The 20,514-nt window shown below is 36.5% G+C and overlaps 2 protein-coding genes across 15 annotated transcripts in view; one reads left to right on the top strand and one right to left on the bottom strand.

The window, feature by feature from the left end:
- LOC135112616 (uncharacterized) overlaps window positions 1-8,660 on the top strand; it is a 48,080-nt gene extending 39,420 nt beyond the window's left edge. For all 6 annotated transcript variants that reach the window (XM_064027147.1, XM_064027146.1, XM_064027148.1 and 3 more), the window contains 4 exons: window positions 193-305; window positions 1,142-1,261; window positions 1,905-1,969; window positions 3,294-8,660. In XM_064027147.1, coding sequence (XP_063883217.1) covers window positions 193-305; window positions 1,142-1,261; window positions 1,905-1,959 — 288 coding nt within the window. In that variant the 3' untranslated portion in view covers window positions 1,960-1,969; window positions 3,294-8,660. The remainder of the gene's footprint in view (window positions 1-192; window positions 306-1,141; window positions 1,262-1,904; window positions 1,970-3,293) is intronic.
- Window positions 2,142-20,513, bottom strand: LOC135112620 (UDP-glucose 4-epimerase-like). 9 transcript variants are annotated; one of them, XM_064027167.1, is made up of 8 exons: window positions 20,360-20,513; window positions 15,486-15,714; window positions 15,217-15,330; window positions 14,489-14,665; window positions 14,183-14,363; window positions 13,800-13,888; window positions 11,521-11,713; window positions 2,142-3,440 (listed from the first exon to the last, which is right to left on the bottom strand). In XM_064027167.1, the coding sequence occupies exons 2-8, from the start codon at window positions 15,708-15,710 to the stop codon at window positions 3,259-3,261; spliced, it is 1,161 nt and encodes a 386-aa protein (XP_063883237.1). In that variant the 5' UTR covers window positions 15,711-15,714; window positions 20,360-20,513; the 3' UTR covers window positions 2,142-3,258. The 9 variants fall into 9 exon arrangements, with proteins under 9 accessions (XP_063883237.1, XP_063883236.1, XP_063883235.1 ...); XM_064027166.1 differs by lacking the exon at window positions 11,521-11,713 and adding an exon at window positions 11,215-11,407; XM_064027165.1 differs by lacking the exon at window positions 20,360-20,513 and adding an exon at window positions 20,107-20,263.
- Between the last annotated feature and the right edge of the window lies 1 nt (window position 20,514).

Below are 20,514 nucleotides of genomic sequence, written 5' to 3'. Positions count from 1 at the left end.
CTGAGATTACCAAAACTAAAGTAAATATAGTGGTGGCACAGTTCCAGTGTGAATTGCAAATTTTTTACATTATTGTCTTGTTTACCATATATGGAAAGTAGTAGTTAATGAATGTATTTGCTGTTAGACTTAAAATTTGGTAGCATCACTGTTTGATGATTTCCACATGTCTAACTCAACTGTTTCCCACAGGAAGATGGTCTGCGGGAATGCCATAATACTTGCAAGATGGAGTGTGAATGTCCATGCAAGGGAGGCCCACTAACCAAGCCGTGCCACAATGCGACATACACAGATATACACAGGTTAGTCATGAAGAGCTCTCTTGAAATGGGAACTGCTACTTGAAGACTGGCAGTGCTGTGACTTGTGGGATGACTTCTAGTATTACATGGGAATGTAGATGACAAAATTGTTAATCACTATGGCTCATTAATATGTATAAGAGTGTATTTGATAAATAAAAGCAGGAAAGAAGTAGGGAGAGAAGATTGGTCTTCACTGCATACACAATGTGAAGGTCATTTGTACAGCATAACCAACAATTTTTGCAAGACTTCAGATGTGGGAAGGCCACAAACAAAATGGATGAACATAGTGAATGAGTATTGGAGGGGAAGAGATCAGGGACAACTTTTGATGAATAGTGAGAGAATGTTGGAACAAGGAAAGTAGGAGACTTTTATGCAAGGTGAATTTGCAGAGGACAAAAAGTGTTAAACATTGTCAAGAAGAAATGAAAGTTAGCAGTACTCAATGACATTACATGTAATGCAAGTGAGTTGTGCACCAGTAGAATTGGTAACACTTAGAACATCTGCCACAATGGCAGATTTCAGTGTGAAGGTGATATGTAATTATGTTTTACTAATATTCTAAGAATATTTCATTCATGTTTTCAGTAGGTCAAGGTCATATCTGATTGGGCCAGTTAGAGGAAAGACAACTATTTATATAGTAACCAAAAACTTTTAGTCCATGGAATCACTTATTTGTACCACTGAAATAGCTGCTTATGAGCATCTCAAACTCTTTCTCAGTTATGTCAGCTGTGTCATTTTATCAAATTTAAAAATCTTTAGCTACTTTCATATTTTGTGAAGAAAAATGTAACTAATTGTCATTGAAATGTGAATCATAGTTCCAGATGGTCCTTACCAGCATGCAAACCCAGCAACCCTTCTCATCCCTTTGCCAGCAACATTATGCAAATGGAGCAGGAGCTTGAATACTGCCACAAGTGTAATGATGAGAAAGAGATGTGAGTTTTTATAACTATATTGATCGTATTTCATATTTTCATTTAATTTAATTTCATTTGTTCTTTTACAGACTAAGTAATGGAGTCACATAATGATTTGTCAGGAAGAGGTTTTCATGGAACTAAAATCAGTTACTTGAGAAATGCCTGTGGTGTGCAAAGAATGGATGGTGCAAACAATAATGTGTGTAATAGATTTGTTATATTAAGTGAAGCTGAATGACTGAAATGTGGGGCAGTTAAAAGGATCAGACACTGCATCTCAGAGTGGTTTGGCCCAAGAGAAAATGGCAAAGATGATTAAAATTATTTTAAACATATTTGGGTATGGTGGATGAGATGAGTGCAAGAGGATAAATCTGTGAAACAGGTACATAAGATTTAGTAGATTAGAGCATGCTAGGACAAAAATAAATGGAGACTTGTTGTAGCCATTCCCTTAAGAGTTCATAGAAATAAGCATCAGATGTACTAACTATTTAAAAATTAGCACTTTTCACATAATTGCATGTGATTGTGTAGCAAACAAAACTAGAGCTATGAAGATCTATAATACCTCTTAGTTCTTTTAACCAATAAGTTCTTTTAACCAGTAAGTTCTTTTAACCAATAAAATAGTGAGTGATAACCATTGTTACACCAGGTCTTGCAAGGAGCCTCATTGTGAATGGAAGGACAACCAATGCATGAACATTTAATGCATATGAGGTAAGACAAAATTTTTCACTATGCATATTTGTTTATTTTATTATAAGCATGAACATTTAATGCATATGAGGTAAGACAATTTTTCATTGTATGCATATTTGTTTATTTATTATTATAATAAACAAAAATGACTTAATTTCAGGTGGAAGTCAGTCAATTAGGAAAGTGCAGCTTTTTGGTATGAAAATTTATTAAAATTAAACATCCGTTTACATCTAACACATCAAAATTTTTTTCATAGGTGACGTATCACTTCAACATAGTATAAAATGTGAAGTATGTGTGTATATATAATTATATATTAGCCTTCAAATTTCCCATGCTTAAACCAGTAACTAGGGATGGCATTTATTAATAATGTGTTTATACAAAATTAATTGTGCTAAACAAATATTTGTATAGGTATAGAAATGATGCAGTAATAATACCCTTGATGCATTTTACATTAATCCTACAATGTAGGTAAGATACACAACTGTTGATTCAGTTTTATGCACTTCATTATGGTCCTGTTTAATAAATAAGGTGCAGGGACACAATGAATTGCATACCAAATCAGTACGTATCAGTTGTCGTTAATTTTAACAATACCACAAGAAGTGCTGAATACAATTTGACACCTGTTGAAGTCATGTATGTAATCTTTTGATAAAATGTAAACTGGAATGTTAACATATTTGAAAAATATGTATTGAAAATATGTAAAGTGAGGAGCTGGACTGCTGGAGGGACATATCACGAGGTAGACACAGGAAGAATGTTTAAAGTGAATGAACATCAACAGGATAAGCCATGTGTCATCAGCTGTATGAACAGACTCCCAGCAGATAACCACAATATGGTTATCATCTCTATGAAGTGCTCCACTCCCACATGCCCACTGTCATCTCCAAATACACAACTGCTGCTAACATTGCTGCAATTGAGGTAGCATCTATGATGGCACTCAAATAAAATAAAAATATAGGGGTCTACTCGCTTGCAATTCTATTTTAACTTTGAACAAGTTCAGATTTATTATCTTGGACCATAGCTCCAGCTAAGTTTTCATTTTGTTTTTACATTATTTCACAAAGTCTTCCATTTCTTTAAAATTTGAGGAAAAAAATGTTGCTTCTTGGGTATTATCTTGAATTTTCCTTGAATTCACCTGAAAGTCATTATGATATATATACAATTACTTTTACATTTTGCATTAACTAGATACATAAACTAATACTGTACATAACCACAAAATGCCATCATACAGCCAATCTCACACATGCACTAGTTCAAAAAACTGATGATTTTCAGTGATCATTAACACCATTTAATCCATTGACAGAAGTTATGCCATTGGAGGTATTGGCAACTTTTGCAGCAGCATCTGCAGTCTTCCCTGCTATTGGTTGTTCCAGCACTGAAGCTACGAAGGGTTCATCATTGACATACCCATCAGGATTCATGGTCTGCCATCTCCAGAAGTCTTCACCTGAGATAAATGTAATGAATAAATTAAGACATTTGGCTTTCTGGGTTTTAAAGTTTTACAAAGTTCACATAGGGCATCAATTTAAAATGCTAACAGTGTAACTTTAGTTCTAACAATAATTATTAGCCTAAATACAAATACCAAGACGGCCTCTTCTAAAAATGGGGATAGCTAAAATAAGGCACACAACTTTCACACTCCTTCACACCACTCGCATAGCCCACAGCCTTAACAGAGAGAGAGAGAGAGAGAGAGAGAGATACTCCAGCCCTTAAAGACTTTGTGGATCAACTGCACAGCTTGTACAATTTTGTCCAAAACAAGGCTCCTCCATAGCAAATACCAATTACTGCCACATCAAATTGCCTCATAACACTACCAAGTCATACGGAGTTAAAAATGTCATATACTTAGTAAAATTATGCTTAATAATGCTTATCTGAAACTTATCTTGTTTTTCTAAGGGCAGTGTCATACATTCTTACAGCATAATTCCTAGGTTCACCAAATTTTTCATAAAACTAAATTTAGTATAAAGAGTAGAAGAACAGGAACCTTATACAGTAGTACTTTGTGATTCAAACTTAACTCTTTTGGGCTGGTTGGATTGGGAAGCAATTTCTCATTCAAATTAATGTAAAAATAAAATAACATTACAGGTTCCAAAATCCCCGTATTATTTTTTTTCATTTTTTATGGATTTGTGTTGTGCCATAAACATAGAAATGCATGAAAATAACCTAAATTAAAGAAAAATACAGTAAAGATGTAAAGTACCATATACTTTTAGCATACAAAACAGCACTTAAATAATCCAAAAGACAAAAAAAGTGGGTTGTCCTATACGAGTAAGATACAAAAATACAAAAAAACAAATTTTATGCGAAATACCATTGTAAATTGGCACTAATCTCACATTTGAGTCAAAGTTTCTGCTACTCTCTCTCTCTCTCTCTCTCTCTGTGTGTGTGTGTGTGTGTGTAAGAACAATCCTGATAGAATAAGACTGATAGAGAATGAAAATGGAATTATGAGAGAATAAAGTCAAAATAACAGGATGAATGGGGGGAGGAGGAGAGGAGGAGTATCACACTCCCTTGTCCCTCATCTCTGACAGATACAGGGGAGGTGCCTGGGAGGGAGGTTTGAAACCAGATGAAAAAGGAAGGGGGAGGAAAGGAACAAAGGGAGGAAGTGACATATTGGGGGGAGAGAGAGAGAGAAATAGGGGAGGAGGAAGGGTAGGTGGGAAAGATAGAGGAAGGATATGGGGACAAAGGAGAAAGAAGGGGGACTGACTGAATGACGTCACTTGAACGGATGTTTGTGTTCAAATTGGAGGACAAAATTCATTTGCCAACCATGTTCGAATTCCGATTTGTTTGAATTAAAGGACAATCACGAGGTATGACTATCATTATTATTTTTGTATTGTCAGTTTAGATTTTTTATTGAATATTATCTTTGAGACCCAAGATAAAGCAGGAAGCCTTGTTCTTGCCTTCATATATAAAAGGAACAAAAAGTAGCTTACATTTGAATTCTAACTCTATTCTTCAAGGTATGACCCTCCTTGTACATGCCATTGATTTTTTTTATTGCTGGAAATGACAGAAGTTATAAGAATGTAACATGACCCTTACAAGAAACTGAACCTTTGAAAGCTGGACAACTAGCAGCCATTTTAAGTGTTCATCAGGCTTTCTACTCTCCAGACAAGACTTTTTGATGTCTCACTGAGCTGAAGATGCTGCTGAAATGGCCCTCATTTGAGAGCTGAGAGAGAGAATACAGGTGATGGCATATCTGGTAATCATCCAGAAGAGGGTTTGGGAGATACAGGGTAAATTCACAAGTTTCTCTAGAAACTGTGGGAAATGGAGGATTATGCTATTCTAAGCAAAAAATATTGTGTGTGTGGTTAATGCTTTGGTTTAATAGTGAAAGAGGAGTGAAAAGTGACAAGTGCCTTGTTTCCCCTTTTGTTGCAGTAAGCATCAGCTGAGTGACCCTTCCTGCTCTTCCCAAATATTCTTTTTTGGCCTTTAAAAACTTGCATGTCATTTCTCCTGCTGCACCACATTGCCAGATGTGCTTTTCTAGTCACAGATTTACTCCCAACTTAACTGTACTCGACTATCTGTCATGCTTTTTAAAAGCTAATTTATATAAATCAAAATTAAAACAGTCAATAGAAGAATGATGTGCAAGTTTTGAAAGGCAAAAATAAATACCTGGCAACACTCGTCCTGACAGAAGGAGAAACATGGTGCCTCCTGTCACTTTTCAAGCTTCTCAAACATACCCATAGAGTGTTTTCTGCTTAGAAAAGAATAACCTTCCATTTCCCAGAGTTTCTGGAGAAGCTTGTGAATCACCCTGTATGTTTCCAGCAATGGAAGGAGTGATGAGCTAGGTGCATGGAGCCACTTTCAAAGAGAGAGAGAGAGAGAGAGAGAGAGAGAGAGAGAGAGAGAGGTGGGGAGACAGAGAACTACATCAGTTTTACTCCATCTTCTCACTCCCCCACATACAGTTAGCATAATACATGGATCAAACTCCTGGTGATGTAAGTGTCACATTGCACAAACTGGCAACTCTCTTCTTGGTCTGAAAAAAAAAAATCTTCTTGGTCTGAAAAAATATCTCAGGAGAAAAGGACTACATGAAAACATAGGATAGGTCCTTACATGTGTAGGAAAGAATAAAATAACAGATTCCGTGTTTGACATATTGATAAAGTGGAGTTATCTTTTGTGACCACTCTTTGCTTTGGCTAACAAAATAGCAGTGTCTTTTAAGCAAAGTGTTCTACTGAGTTGATGTGGGATGCCTAGCCAGGGATAATTATGTAGCATGAGTGTTAGAGTTTCAAACGCTAGAATGGTGAAACAAATGTACGCTAGAATGGTGAAACAAACGTAAGCAAAGTAACTATTGCTAGCGAAAAGACTGGGAATGCATTGGTGGTGGGCCATCCCAAAATATTTGACACCTTACATAGTATCAAGAGACAGTTAAAAGGTATACAATCATATTTCATTTTACAAGGAGGAATACCAGAAAAGAAAGTGGTCCAAAAGTACTGACCACCTGTTACTACATTCTTGTAGCTTCTGAACTGCAGAGACTTGTGAGCACATTATTGAATGTAAAGAAAGTTAACTGTGTAGTGTGGCTGTGTAGTGAATCTATTTCAATGATGATAAAACTTTGAAATAATTTTAGACTGTCCATACTTCCATTTTTTTTTTTTTTTTTTTTTTTGTCTTATCAGATTAATATGCTGTATTGATACCAGTAACTTACCGCCACATCTTGCAATTACTAAAAGAATCATGTCACTGTGTACAATGCTTTTTTTTTTTTTCAATACAAAAATAGCCTGCACATGATAATGTGATGCAATACCAATCATACTCCAATAAACATTTATCAAAATCCATATTCAAGCAAAGTGAAGTTTATGGTTGGTGCCTAAAATAAGAAAAGTATTCAGATTATTTAGCTAAGGGGAGTTCTGAATATTTTCTGAAAAAAAGGAAAAGTTATATCCATGGCATCATAACTAACTCATTCATGAAAAAAATATTATTCATAAAAATTACTACATAAAATTAATTTTAAAACCCTATCAAAAACATCCAATAATAATTAAAATGAGCTATAATCACCCTGAAAGTAAGGATACCAGAAATCTGGGCCTGTATTCTACAAACCATCATAGCGAAGTCAGTTGGTCATAGCAAAACAACAAGGTGCATTTCAGACATGACTGTCATAAACTCTTATGGTTTTCCCATATACTCCTACTGTTGATCATAAAATGCTATGACAGGATTCACCCTGTCTTAAGTGCCGATTATGGCCATCAAAATTCTGTCAACAACATGACTATGTACCATAACATGATCCCCAGCAGTTTTTTATTATAAATATAACAATAACTATTAATAACTAAGTAAATAATGTTCTTCTTTGGGGTAATAAAGTATTATTATAAATAATTGCCAGGAGCAGTATGATCAGTTTTCCTAAACAAACAAACCTTGCTTTGCATGGCCTGTGTGTTTCAGGCTGTCAGCCATAATCTTCTGTATAATCAGGTTTCTTTCGATTAGGTACACTAAATTCCCCAAGTCAGAATATGAAGTAAAAACAATTTAAATCCAAGAAAATAATGTCAATAAACTATTTCATTTCATAAATTCAAAGTTAACAAATTGTGAGCATGCATTCTAGCAGCAGACGCTGACCAAGATATGACCGATGAATTCTGATGGCCGTAAAACTGCCAGTTATAAATACTGTTAACTATGACGGTTTGCTATGGTTGACCACAATCACTACGTAAAATACAGGCCCTGAGCCTCAGACGTGACTGATATGAGGAAGAGGGGTCTACCAGGTGTGCCACCTGCAGGAGTTAGCCAGCCTGTTAGCTGCATCACTGCAGAAATACATTTAGAAGATATAAAGTAAGGGGTATATCATGCACTATTCAGCATTTAGAACCTGTGCTACAGTAGATGCAGGTTCAGAATACCTTACACATTATATGCTCAGGATCTGTGCATCAGCATTTAAGAAAGCAATCAACTAAAGTTTCCTTCAACCTAATAATAGTCTTTGTGAGGCGACCTGAACATCATAATATGTCTTTTAAGAGACCATTGTGCTTACCTAATAAACTACTCAAAAAATAGCAGGAGCAGAATTTGTGTCAAGGTTAAGATTATTCACTGTACATGTTTATTGTATATGCCAGTGTACAAGTCAACATTTGAAGCCTGAAAATATTTATCTAACACTAGGAGTCAAAATGTTTACTATAAACATAAAATTCAAACCTTTACCACAGTGGTGTAAATAAGTGAAACTGTCTGCCTAACACTCGTCATACACCAATTCCCCTAACTCTTCTACCCCACCACAACTTTTTACATTGAAATATGTTTCATAAGTATTTAATGTAGGCCACCACAACTTTTTACATTGAAATATGTTTCATAAGTATTTAATGTAGAGACTTCAATGACATCAGCAACTCAACTCATATGGTGTAGAGACTTTAATGATATCAATAACTGAATTTATATGGTAATAACGATATCAATGACTCGTATGGTAAAATAAAAATGTACTGCCCTGCAAACCTGCCATTCACATCAGTTGATGTGTTTTAAGACTGACTGTGTACCACTTAAAGTAACTCCTACAGCTCACCATATTTATTTCCTACTGGAACTGGTGTTTGGTAAATCTATTTACCATAGGGATTACTGTATAATATATCACAAAGGTTTACACATACTATATTACACTATCAGAAAACATAACCCTGCAATCATACCATCTATAATATCTTAACAGAATGCCAGTGGTGCTGATAACACCAAGCAGCCAGCTGTTGAACTTGTGCAGTAAATATTTGTTAAGCCAGCATATACAGGGTGTAACACGAGTTTCTGTGGATATTGCTAAAGGCAAAAGTATAGGTTATTCAAAGTAGAAAATGTTACGTACACATATGCATTTCAAGGCTTAACTGTGGGATGATATTTTAATGTGGCCAGACGACAATGGCCAGCCTGGTATCTTGGCAGGACGTGTTGATGTGGGATGTCCAATGGTGAAATTGTGAGTTATTTAGTCACCATTTCTACAAGTTTGGATTATTATAGTATCCTGTAATGAGACAAGTAGTATTGATGGACATGTGATTTACTGATAAACATATTTACACAATGACTGCATGGCTGTAATTAATGACAAATAAAGTAACAAGCTACATGATAATAAGCCTGCCCAGGCAGGGAAGGGAAAGGAGCAAGGCTAGCAAACCAGCTGATTGCTAGCCTGCCACTTACAGTTTCATGCCAAGATGGTGACCGTGAATACTTTTAGATTGTACTGCAAAAAAATGCTGAAAATGCCACACACCTACAATAAGGTGGAGTATGTGGGCAAGGTGTTTCTACGACATGAATACCAGCCTGGCCTGGCCAGTGTATCTGTTGCCCGGTCGCATTATCTCACAGCTAGACAAGGCCTCAAAATGCTTGTGTGCAAAGAACATTTTTCACTTAGAATAGCCTGTCCTTCACCTGTAGCAATATCCACAGAAACTTATGTTACATCCTGTATCTGAGATACCATAGTTTATTTCCCATACAATAGGGATGATGAAGCAGTGCTGCCATATGTGGCAAAAATAGGCCTGCATCTGACTAACACCTTAGATTTTTAGAGATCAACTTATGCACTGGAGTGACTTATATGCTGGCATATACAATGATGACAAAATTTACAGAAAGCAGATGTACATTTTGCACAATGGCATAGTCTAAATTTATTTTTAATGTCTTGGTTGATTGGACAAGATCATGTACAATATTTTTCTGCCAAAGTATATGAACATTTGTACATCTTGCACTAATAATATATGAAAGATATATTATGACCCAAAAAAAGAAATAATTCTAAGATTGCATACAACCAGCACGCTACTTAACAGTAATTTCCCAAATGGCCAGTATCTGGGCAAAGCACTTCACTCAACCAGCACGAATAGGAAAATTGCTGAGTATGACCAAATTGCTTTGTGGTATGCACACAAACTGGTGTAATCTCTTGTGTAAGTGATCACCATGTCATCCCAGAACATGCAAAATGTGTAAGATATCTCATCAAAGAATATAAATGGGTTAAATGCAGAACCATTCAAGAACCTGAACAAGCAACTACAGTATCAAAAGGACAAAACACACAGACTTGAGTATTTAAATCTTCAGCAATCTTCAAAATTATGCAAACTCAAGGTTTCTGATTCAGCTTGCATCTGTAAGACAGCACAATTTGTACTAGCCCAAATTTATACAGAACTCTATGTAATAAGCACTTATTAGTTTTGTGTATCAAGCACATCTTCATAAATGGTATGCACTGCAGTATTGACATGGGTGCTTTGTATAATTAACAAGCAGCAGCACAGTGAAACTGGCAGTAACTCCACTTAACAACGGATGCTTTGTATAATTAACAAGCAGCAGCACAGTGAAACTGGCAGTAGCTCCACCCAAGATACAAAGCAGTTTTGTATTGAAATAACCCCTTAATGCTGCTTGTATAATTTTCTTAGTCCTTTCATTTGTAGGAAAGGTTGTTTGTTTTACTTCTTGGCAGGGCACCTATCCAGCTTAGTCTAACACAGCCAAAACTGAAGGATCTGCAGATATATTATCTGGTTGATCGTGACTGCTTTATCAATAAAACACTTGTCATTCATGTGCATGAGCAACTAGGTGAATGAGCATATTTCAGTACATTTCAGTGCAGTGAGCTTTACTACTCAGGAGTAATATGAATTTAATGAACAACAATGAAGCATAAACCTTGAGTATTCCGTATGTACGGGTGTATCCTCCTCTGACAAAACCTTGTGCATCATAAATACCATATTTAGGTATCATGGACATTTATCAATGAAGTTAACAACTGCTGTAAGGAAATCATACATCAATAACTGTCATTGCAAAATTTTGTGATCGCAAATATTCAACCAACCAACAAGTTCAGAATTACACACATGCCAGTCAGTAGGGAGTTTACTTTACTTTATTGATACAGGCTGTTCCTTAAGAGAAATGTTAAGGTACTGATAAACAGGGGGTTAGTATTTGGTCTGTGTTAGCAAGCAGAACAGGTGACTACATAAAATCTAAAACATGCTAAAAGCAAAGCGAACAGCATCTGAAGAATCAGAGAGACTTACACATGTTTTCTAGAGAATACTTGGCTGTCCAGCCCAACTCGTTCTTGGCAAGAGTAGTGTTGGCAAACATGGACACAATATCTCCTTCACGTCGAGGTTTCAGCTCGTAAGGCACTTTAGTATCAGTCACAGCTTCAAAAGCCTTGACAAGTTGCAACACTGAAACTCCCTGCCCTGTACCCAGGTTGTATGTCTGTGAAAAATGTCTGGGCATAAGTTTCTATATAAGAGCTAAACAGTCCCAGTAGAGGTGAAAGCCTGAAATAAAAGGATGAATTGAGAAAAGTTGTGAACACCTGTACTTACACATAACCTGAAAACTCCTTGTGGGTTGCCACTTCAGTTCTTTCATGCCCCTGCTCCCATCACACACAAGAGTGGCCACATCTCCTATTCTTCTCCCAGCGAATTCATAAGGGATGTGAACCTTGGTCAAACGTTCAAACTCCTTCACAAACTCCAGTACCGATATCCCATGACCAAGACCCAGGTTCAGAGGCTAAGTGGAAAACAGAAAATAACAAAACAAGTAGCAAGTAGCTTTCACTTCCTTTCCATTTGAGATTGGGATTCCACAGCATATTAAACACACAGTGAAGAGCTACCAAAAGTACTACTTCTTACTCACTGTCTGAGCTGAGTTTGTATGATTACAATCTCTTTACATGAGCATCTCCACATTTCTGAATGTCAAAAATGGCGTTAAAAATAAAAGAGAAAACATGACTTTCTTACATTGATACTGTGAACTGGTGTAACTATCTTAAAAATGTTAAATATCTGTCATCATTCCAAGATCAGTGCATAATATGGAAAGACAGACAACAGCTACAAGTAGAGGCAATAAATGTATAATGAATGACTAACAGCCAAAATAGAGGCAATAATGTACAGGGAATGCTGGACTTTAGTGATGAGGGTAGGATGACTTACAATAAGGAGCATAGCCTTAATTCATTACCAGCCAGAACTTGTTAGTCATTGTAAATTCTATACTACATATGACCTCTACAGATGTCTCCATGCCATTTTACAAAAAGCCATATCATCCCCTATCTACAATGGACAATGCACCTCTGTAACTGGATACAAGATGATAAAATATTCTTTCATAAATACTTAGTTTTGTATTTCCTATACCAGAATACCATTATATACACCTTTCATATCTGCACAACTATCATCAGGTTATATTGTATTAGCAGTCACACAGGCATTCAGAATCACAAGATACCTTTTGCCATATCTGCCAGGTTTTTTTGGTTGCTATTGGTTTTCTCAAGCTCTCTCTCCTTTGAATTACATGAACCACACAGAAATACTTTATACTTAACTAAGGGAAAATGATTTACTTCTGAATGTCGGTTTCTGAGCTTGATCACTCTGACTTTATGTGGATTTTGCCACAATGCCACAGTGTACCACCTGTCTGGCTGACAGCAAATGTGGTGTGGAGGGCAATCATTGTGCTTTGCCCACACCTTGGCACTTCCATGGATAAATTTTGTATGCTTTAGAAATTATAAGATTTTAAAAAGTTGGCAAACTGTGGTTGCATTTTCTCCATTTCAAAATTATTCCTTGGTATCTTGCAATAATGAATACATCATAGTTAATACAGAATTTGACAGGATAAAAATGACCAATGAGAAAGTAAATGTATTTTACAACAAAGGAAGAATAAGAGTTATTAATTAATGCAGACTAGTAAAGACAAGTACTATCTACTTTATCAACTACTATACCATTCCAATGAATGGAATTGGCAACTATACATACATAAGCAAGATCATAACACCACTTATAATTACTGTGAAGTCTTCAAGTGGTCATGCTTTCTGTAATAAACATTTCAGAGAGGAAATTTAAGCAAGAGAAAAGATAAAATACTACTGTAAAATACATTGCAAATTCAATAAAAGAGTAGCCAAAGATACAGTCAGCTCCTATGGTATTAAACCAGCACTATGAAGATGAATCCTGTTTGACTGAAAGACAAGATGGGAGACTGTAAATACAAAATTTGAATGATCAGGATTTACTCTTACAATTCCTCCATTTATACCTGGATTGCCATAATAGTCTGACACATTAAAGGCACCACCATAATGAAGGGTAATCCCATCACAGCAGCAGTTTTAATTAAATGGACAATGAACGTGTATCAAGAAGCCTTGCCTCCATTATGTGTACACATCACAAGTCACTCCTCACACCAAGATTCCAGTCCAGATCATACCAAAGTCCTTGCTCATTTCTGCTGCTTTCATTTTTGACATGACTGGTTAAAAGTTGTTCAAAACAGACACATCATAAGCACTAAATCTGAAGTACATGAGATTGAGGTGAGTGGCTTACAGTTCCCCCTACACAATAAACAACACAGAAGCTGGTTATGAAGTATCAATCTAGCAAGGCTTTCTCAACCAAACAGGATTCAACTGTACTTTGCAAATTTTGTTACATAGATTTTCTACATTAATGGCATTGTTCATCATATGCAAAGTTGACTAAAACCAATACAGAATGAAAAAGAGAATTTAATTTAATATCATGCAAGATGACTACTACAGACACAATCTGACCTTGAATTTGAGATGCTCCTGGTCCAGTTTGGTGAGGGCAGACACATGGCCTGAAGCTAGATCCATCACATGTATGTAGTCACGCACACCTGCCACACACACACACACACACACATGGGGTCACTTTTAGTTACACACTGATTGTCAGTAATAGCACCAGTAGCAGCTGCACCAGTGGCTTACTGATGTTTACTATGTTAATTTTGAACCTTGAAGGCCTCTCTTAATGTAGTTAATTAAGCTTGAGACATTACAGACAAAGCAAGGTAGTAAAGCATGTATTTGGATATTCAACTCAGGGAATAAAACAATACTAAAACACCCTTTGCTAAGAAGTTTAAACACTAGAAAATCTAATTCCTTCAGTCATACTTTAAACTCACCTGTGCCATCTGGGGTGTCGTAATCACTGCCAAATATAGTCAAGTTAGGTTTCTTGCCAATAGCCACCTGGCCTATGTAAGGCATCAAGTTTGTGAAGTTCTTTGTAGGGTCTTCACCCAAACGGCCTGATGGGTGGGCCCCTACGGGGTTGAAATACCTTAGGGCTATGATGTTCCATTTCTGTTGATAGATTTCATTAATAGAAACATTTCAGCAAGGTATTAAATTAAGATCACACTTGTGTACTCTGAAGTATCCTTACATATCCTACAACACAAGGAGCAGTAAATATCAACATCACCAACCTCTTCAGCACGGGAGAGATCCTTGAGCATCTCTTCAATGAGGTACTTGGTACGACCATATACATTGGTAACTGCCCCTGTGGGATGATCCTCTGTGATAGGTAAGTGCTCTGGGTCACCATACACAGTGCAAGAGGATGAGAACACCATCTGGTACACATTGTTGGCCTTCATTGCCTGGAAGGAAAATAATACAGTTGCTAAGAAGGCCCGCATGCCAGAATGGGAAATTTGGTAAGCTAAGCCACAAGTATTTTAAAGCCAGTAGTATTGTAAAGCACCAATTCTCTAAGCAAGTTAAACTGAAGGTTCTACAGGCCATGTCAAGGGTTTGGCCATGTAGTCATATTTGGCAGTGCCCTACAGTATATGTGGTGTTATATATATATATATATATATATATATATATATATATATATATATATATATATATATATATATATATATATATATATATATATATATATATATATATATATATATATATATATATATATATATATATATATATATATATATATATATATATATATATATGAAATTGTAAAGTGAGGCTCACTACTTCCACCTAGTGATGGCCACTTCTCAGAAATTCCACATTATGTTTCAAGTACATAACCAAAGGAGAAACTAAGGCAAAAAACAAAGTTTGTCTGTGTCCTTTAAGCTGTGATCTGAGCATGATCTCCCCACAAATCAGTGAGGTCTAATCTAGTAAATATACTTACCTCAATAAGATTGATGGTTCCAATCACATTATTTTTGTAATATATCAAAGGGAACTGCATGGACTCCCCAACAGCCTTCATGGCAGCAAAATGAATAACATAGTCAATCTTGTGCTGCAATAAGGAAAATGTAAATCAATATAAATTCTGTTCATTGTGAAGAAATGAGCGTGTATGTGTGTTTCAGGTGTTTGTAATACCCAAAGATAATTGTTTGGTCCATTAAATCTCTAATCATTGTATCTTTATATACTGTGGCTTAACATTACCTTGGCAAATATTTTGTGCACAGTCTCGCCATCAAGAAGATCACACTGATAGAAGGTGACTTTCTTGCCAGTTATCTCCTCAACCCTTCTGAGTGCCCCAGAACGGCTGTTGGTAAGGTTGTCAATGGTGATAACTTCATATCCTTCATTCAGCAGGTCAACAATGCAGTGGGATCCAATGTAGCCTGTGCCACCCGTCACAAACACAGTCTTCTGCTTTGACATCTTGCTGATAATAGGAAACAAGACACTTCAGCTGTGGGTGGCAGTAAGGTGGCCCAGACAAGGTACCACACACACACACACACACACACACACACACACACACACACACACACACACACACAGCCAAGCTGAAAGGATACACAGGTAGAAGCTCTGCAATCAAGATAAAACCAATTGTGGTGTAGGGATTTGGAGGAGTGCTGTTTCTGTCTCCATAATGAAAATAGGAAAAAAAAAGTAGAAGTGATATTAAAGAAGATAAAAACAGAAAGGGAAAATGGAGCCAAACTGAAGTGAACCATTTATGTCTTTTCGATGACGATGCAAAACTTGTGAGATGAGTAAAGGAAATTGAAGATTGTGAAGAATTACAAAGAGATCTAGACAAGGTGTGTGAGTGGAGCAACAAATGGCATTTAACTCTGGGAAGTGTAAAAAGATAAAGTCTGGAAAAGGTAACAAAAGGTGTAGTTATGACTATAAGATGAATGAAACAATCAATAGGACAATAGAGGAAAACATCTGGGAGTGATATTCTCAAGAGGAATTATCATCAGGAAAACGTAATAAGACAACAGGTGAAATTCTCAACCTACTAAGAAATACAAGAGTTGCCTTTGCTAACCTAAATGAAAAATGATGAGGAAAATAATCACTACAATGATACGCATTGGTAATTTGATCATCACAAAAACACACATAAGAAAGTTGGAAGGCGTACAGAGAGCAGCAACCAAGATGATACCAGAATTGTGAGATCTGCCATATGAGGAGAGACTAGCTAGGATGCAACTCCCCACCTTGAAAAGGAGACAAGACAGCGATGACATGATGCACTTTACAGATTAGTGAGTGGGATAGAAAAACTAGGAAGATCTATTTGGAAGAACTAAGGAAGATCTATTTGTAATGAACAAAAGAGAAACAAGGTGATATGGAAGAAAACTGAAAGCAACCACCTGCAGAAGGGACATAAAAAAGTTTAGCTTCCTGCATAGAACCATTGAGGCATGGAATGGACTGGAAAGGACAGTGGTGTGTGCTAGAAATATTCATGACTTAAGGAATAGTTGGATAAAAACAGTTATGGAGATGGGGCAGTATGAACTTAGCTCATCTCCTATATGTCACAACTAGGTAAATACACACACACACACACACACACACACTAGGCAAATGTAGTATACATACTATAGATTCATACTCGTGACAGATCTTATTCCTATGGCTTTCTACCTTTGTGTATTTGCCTATTTACGACAATCTTTTTTTTTTTTTTAATTAGTACGTCTATATTATGTGTTCTCTAAAAGATTAAAACTGCAGATGAAAAATTCCTGATTAACTATCTTAGTTATCATTTCAAATAAAAGTAATCTGGATTTCAACAAAGGTTTTTGCTGTTAATAAATTTAAATCTATTATTATTATCATTATTATTATTATTATTATTATTATTATTATTATTATTATCAGTATTACTACAACTAATGTAAAAAGTAATATGATTACTATACAAGTACAGAAGTGTCACTGTAAATTATTAAGTATACATACTTGTACAATACATACCACTATTACACTCAAAATTGTTTTTGATCATTAAATAATAAGGTACTCCAAATGTATTTTGATAACTATTACATCAATTAGTCTTTTTTCTTATATTTACATTCTGGTTATTCATGTTCGTTCTTCAGTTGGCCAAAAAGTCTGGTCTTAATACCAGTGTTTATCCATATATCCATACACCATATATATATATATATATATATATATATATATATATATATATATATATATATATATATATATATATATATATATATATATATATATATATATTAATGACAAACAAAATGTTTTAGAGTGTGTGTGTGTGTGTGTGTTGTGATACACTAACAAAAATAGTCCAGCAGATTTATGATGCTTCTGAACAGGAATATTTACACGTGGAATGAAAGTAAAGGTGTGGAGTAGTTGTGACGTGGCATCTATCATGACCCTACTACCTCACTTTTCCTTAGACGATCACAGATTAAAGATGACCCTATATTTGTTCTAAATGTACTAGATACATGACAGAAATTGTCAGTTTCATTCTGAATGTTAAAATGAATCGTGTTATGTGGGGTCCATATCTTATCACGGTGTAGCCACTTAGTTACGTCACTTGCACTTTTGGTTGATAAGATACCCGCTCCATTTTATCTTTCACACCTGATAAAACATCGTTCCAAGTCTCTGATTTCAAGAATTACTGGTATGATTATTTTCGTAAAGACTCAAAACCAGTTACTCAATCAAATTATCTGGGATGGTAGCAGGCGGAGTGGTCCCTCCAATTCCCCAGCACCTCGCACTTCTCCCCCAAAGACGCATCTTTGTTCACTCCTTCGAACCTGAGCTGGTTACGATTCTTCATGCCAACGAAGCATAGCTTAAGACCGCGACTGTACAAAAATGGCAAAACATCACCATGCATGGCACGGTACATATTTTGCAAGCCTTTCTCTACCTCTTCCATCAATAGTCAAAACATCTTGAACTCCTGACCTTGGTGAATTGGTTTGCGTGGCATCTGACTGCTCGCCTTCCAAGCATTTTTTTACAGAATGTTTCAAGCGAGACCAACCTCCGGAAATACCTCACAATCCTGTGCTATTCGGAGGAAGATGACACGTTGTTACCTTGACCTTCACACGTCCGGGTACGATGAGGTTGTGGAGGGCAGAGGAAAATGGGGAAAATCTTCGCCTATGATGTATTACCATTTAAAGAGTTCAGTCTATCATGTTATCTATTTTAATCACCTATTGCCTGGTATAATCCAAACACTTTGTACATAATGTTTCCTTTTCAGCCTGAGTCGAATCTAGCAATGCTGTTTCGCTTCTTTCGACGAGTTGATTCATAGTTCAGTAACTGTCGTTAACCGTTATTCATGCAGCTAATCGGCTAATCCTACACGTGTGGTGGTGCTTCATTGTCGCCGGTAAAACAATGGAAAGCTGGCTGGTCACGTCCTTATACAGTACTGATGACAAGTGTTGGGTTGAGGACCTAATGCGGGGTTCCGTAAGGCCCCTCACGTTTTGACAAATGTTACGCCTCTATCACTTATCATCTACTGGAACTATAATAATGCCCCTCTTGGTAGTCTCGAATTATCTAAAAGACTATGGAAATAAAGGCTTTTATCATTTTGATCCCGAATAGCTTCGCGACCTTGAACGGTCTCGCGGTCCCCCTACGCATTCCTCAGTGCTCCATCTTCCCACGCTCAATGTAATCAGAGCGATGCCCTTCACAGTCCGGTGCAAACAATTTATTGTTTTGACATACACCCTCACTACTTGGAAAATAGGAAAAAAAAAGTATATATATATATATATATATATATATATATATATATATATATATATATATATATATATATATATATATATATATATATATATATATATATATGACTAGACCATTAGTTGGCACCGCTATATTGTTATATGCACAATCTACAATAAAAACGAAAATTAGCATAGTACATCGTCTGGACACATTTTTGTGAACGTCTTTGTTTTACCAGACAGTCCCAGCCATGGTGTGTGTACTTAGGCTCAGCCATGCGGACAGAGCAAACCTCCCACAGGTCAAGTCTTCCACCCAACCAGCCGGGCCCGGGGGTAATGACTCTGAGAAAACAAAACCTAAAGTTCTCCCACAATCGTTGCCAACACGCCGGTTTCTTGTCACAACCAGTCGTCATAGCAGGATTTACAACAGGTGTGAGCTGGGATGGGGCGCGATCAAGGTCCTCACGCACCTCCTTTCCTTCAAATAATGAAAGAAAAAACCAGTCCTGCGCGCAAACCACGACGCAAATTTTCAGGATGGCGTTAAGGAAGTTAAAAATAACACTAGTATATCATAAATGTGTCAAGGTTAACTTACATATGATGACGATACAATACTAAATAAATTACAAGACTATTTTATGTAACCGTATCTATCAAATTTCAAACTAATTTTCTTAAAACCACAACTAAGCAACATTCGGTTTTGCCAGTGCGTCTAAATAAATATAGCTGAACATTATTTTTCCTCCGAGGCGGACAACTGATCTTAGTGTTCACGGAAATTAAATTCCATCCAGACTCTTATCACCTTAGATGGATGATGATTGACAGCCAATTAATACACGAGTGTATTTATGTAGTGGAAGCTATTACACTGGCAGAATAAATGAATGAAATGCCTCCTCACATTCTTAAATTAACGTTATGATTTTCACATTTACTTTCGTTAACTTATTTTACTTGTAAATCACCTCAATCAAGTGCATCCCGAGATCCCAGAATACCCAAAGATTCATTTAATAAGTACTTTTAATACAAACCTTAATACAGGACACATGGTTTCACACCTCCTTCTCTCCAAAAGGCGTTCTCCAAGCAGTACTTCAAGCAGGGTAATGACCACTTCAAGTCTACGATCACTCAATTACAGCACACTACCTGTCCCATCCGCCTGCCAGGCGTCACTGCCGCGGTCTCTCTATAATCAAAAGCTGGACTACTGATTGCCTTGACCTAGTCCCATGATCCCATTTCCTCTTCCGTACGTCAGTAACATTAAGAACTTGAAATTACCTGTAGAATGCAGGCCCAGGGAAATAGCGGAGACGCTCTCCAACCGACAACCAAACGTGTGGACCGAGTGTTGTTGACTGTCAGCACTCACCAGTTTCAGCAGTCGACACCCGTCGGCTCCGCCCCGCATACCTGCCTCGTTTTCCTACACGCTG

This window comes from Scylla paramamosain, chromosome 24 (assembly GCF_035594125.1).
Source record: "Scylla paramamosain isolate STU-SP2022 chromosome 24, ASM3559412v1, whole genome shotgun sequence".
In the NCBI taxonomy this organism is placed as follows: Eukaryota; Metazoa; Arthropoda; class Malacostraca; order Decapoda; family Portunidae; genus Scylla; species Scylla paramamosain.
This window is presented reverse-complemented; position numbering and strand designations above follow the sequence as displayed.

What these genes read in the sequence shown, in the direction of transcription:
- LOC135112620 (XM_064027165.1), bottom strand. An exon ending in TGCACAAAATATTTGCCAAG is followed by an intron (nt 15,331 to 15,485) that starts GTAATGTTAAGC and finishes TCCTTATTGCAG; the next exon opens with CACAAGATTGACTATGTTAT. An exon ending in AGGAGCATCTCAAATTCAAG is followed by an intron (nt 11,714 to 13,799) that starts GTCAGATTGTGT and finishes TTTTCCACTTAG; the next exon opens with CCTCTGAACCTGGGTCTTGG.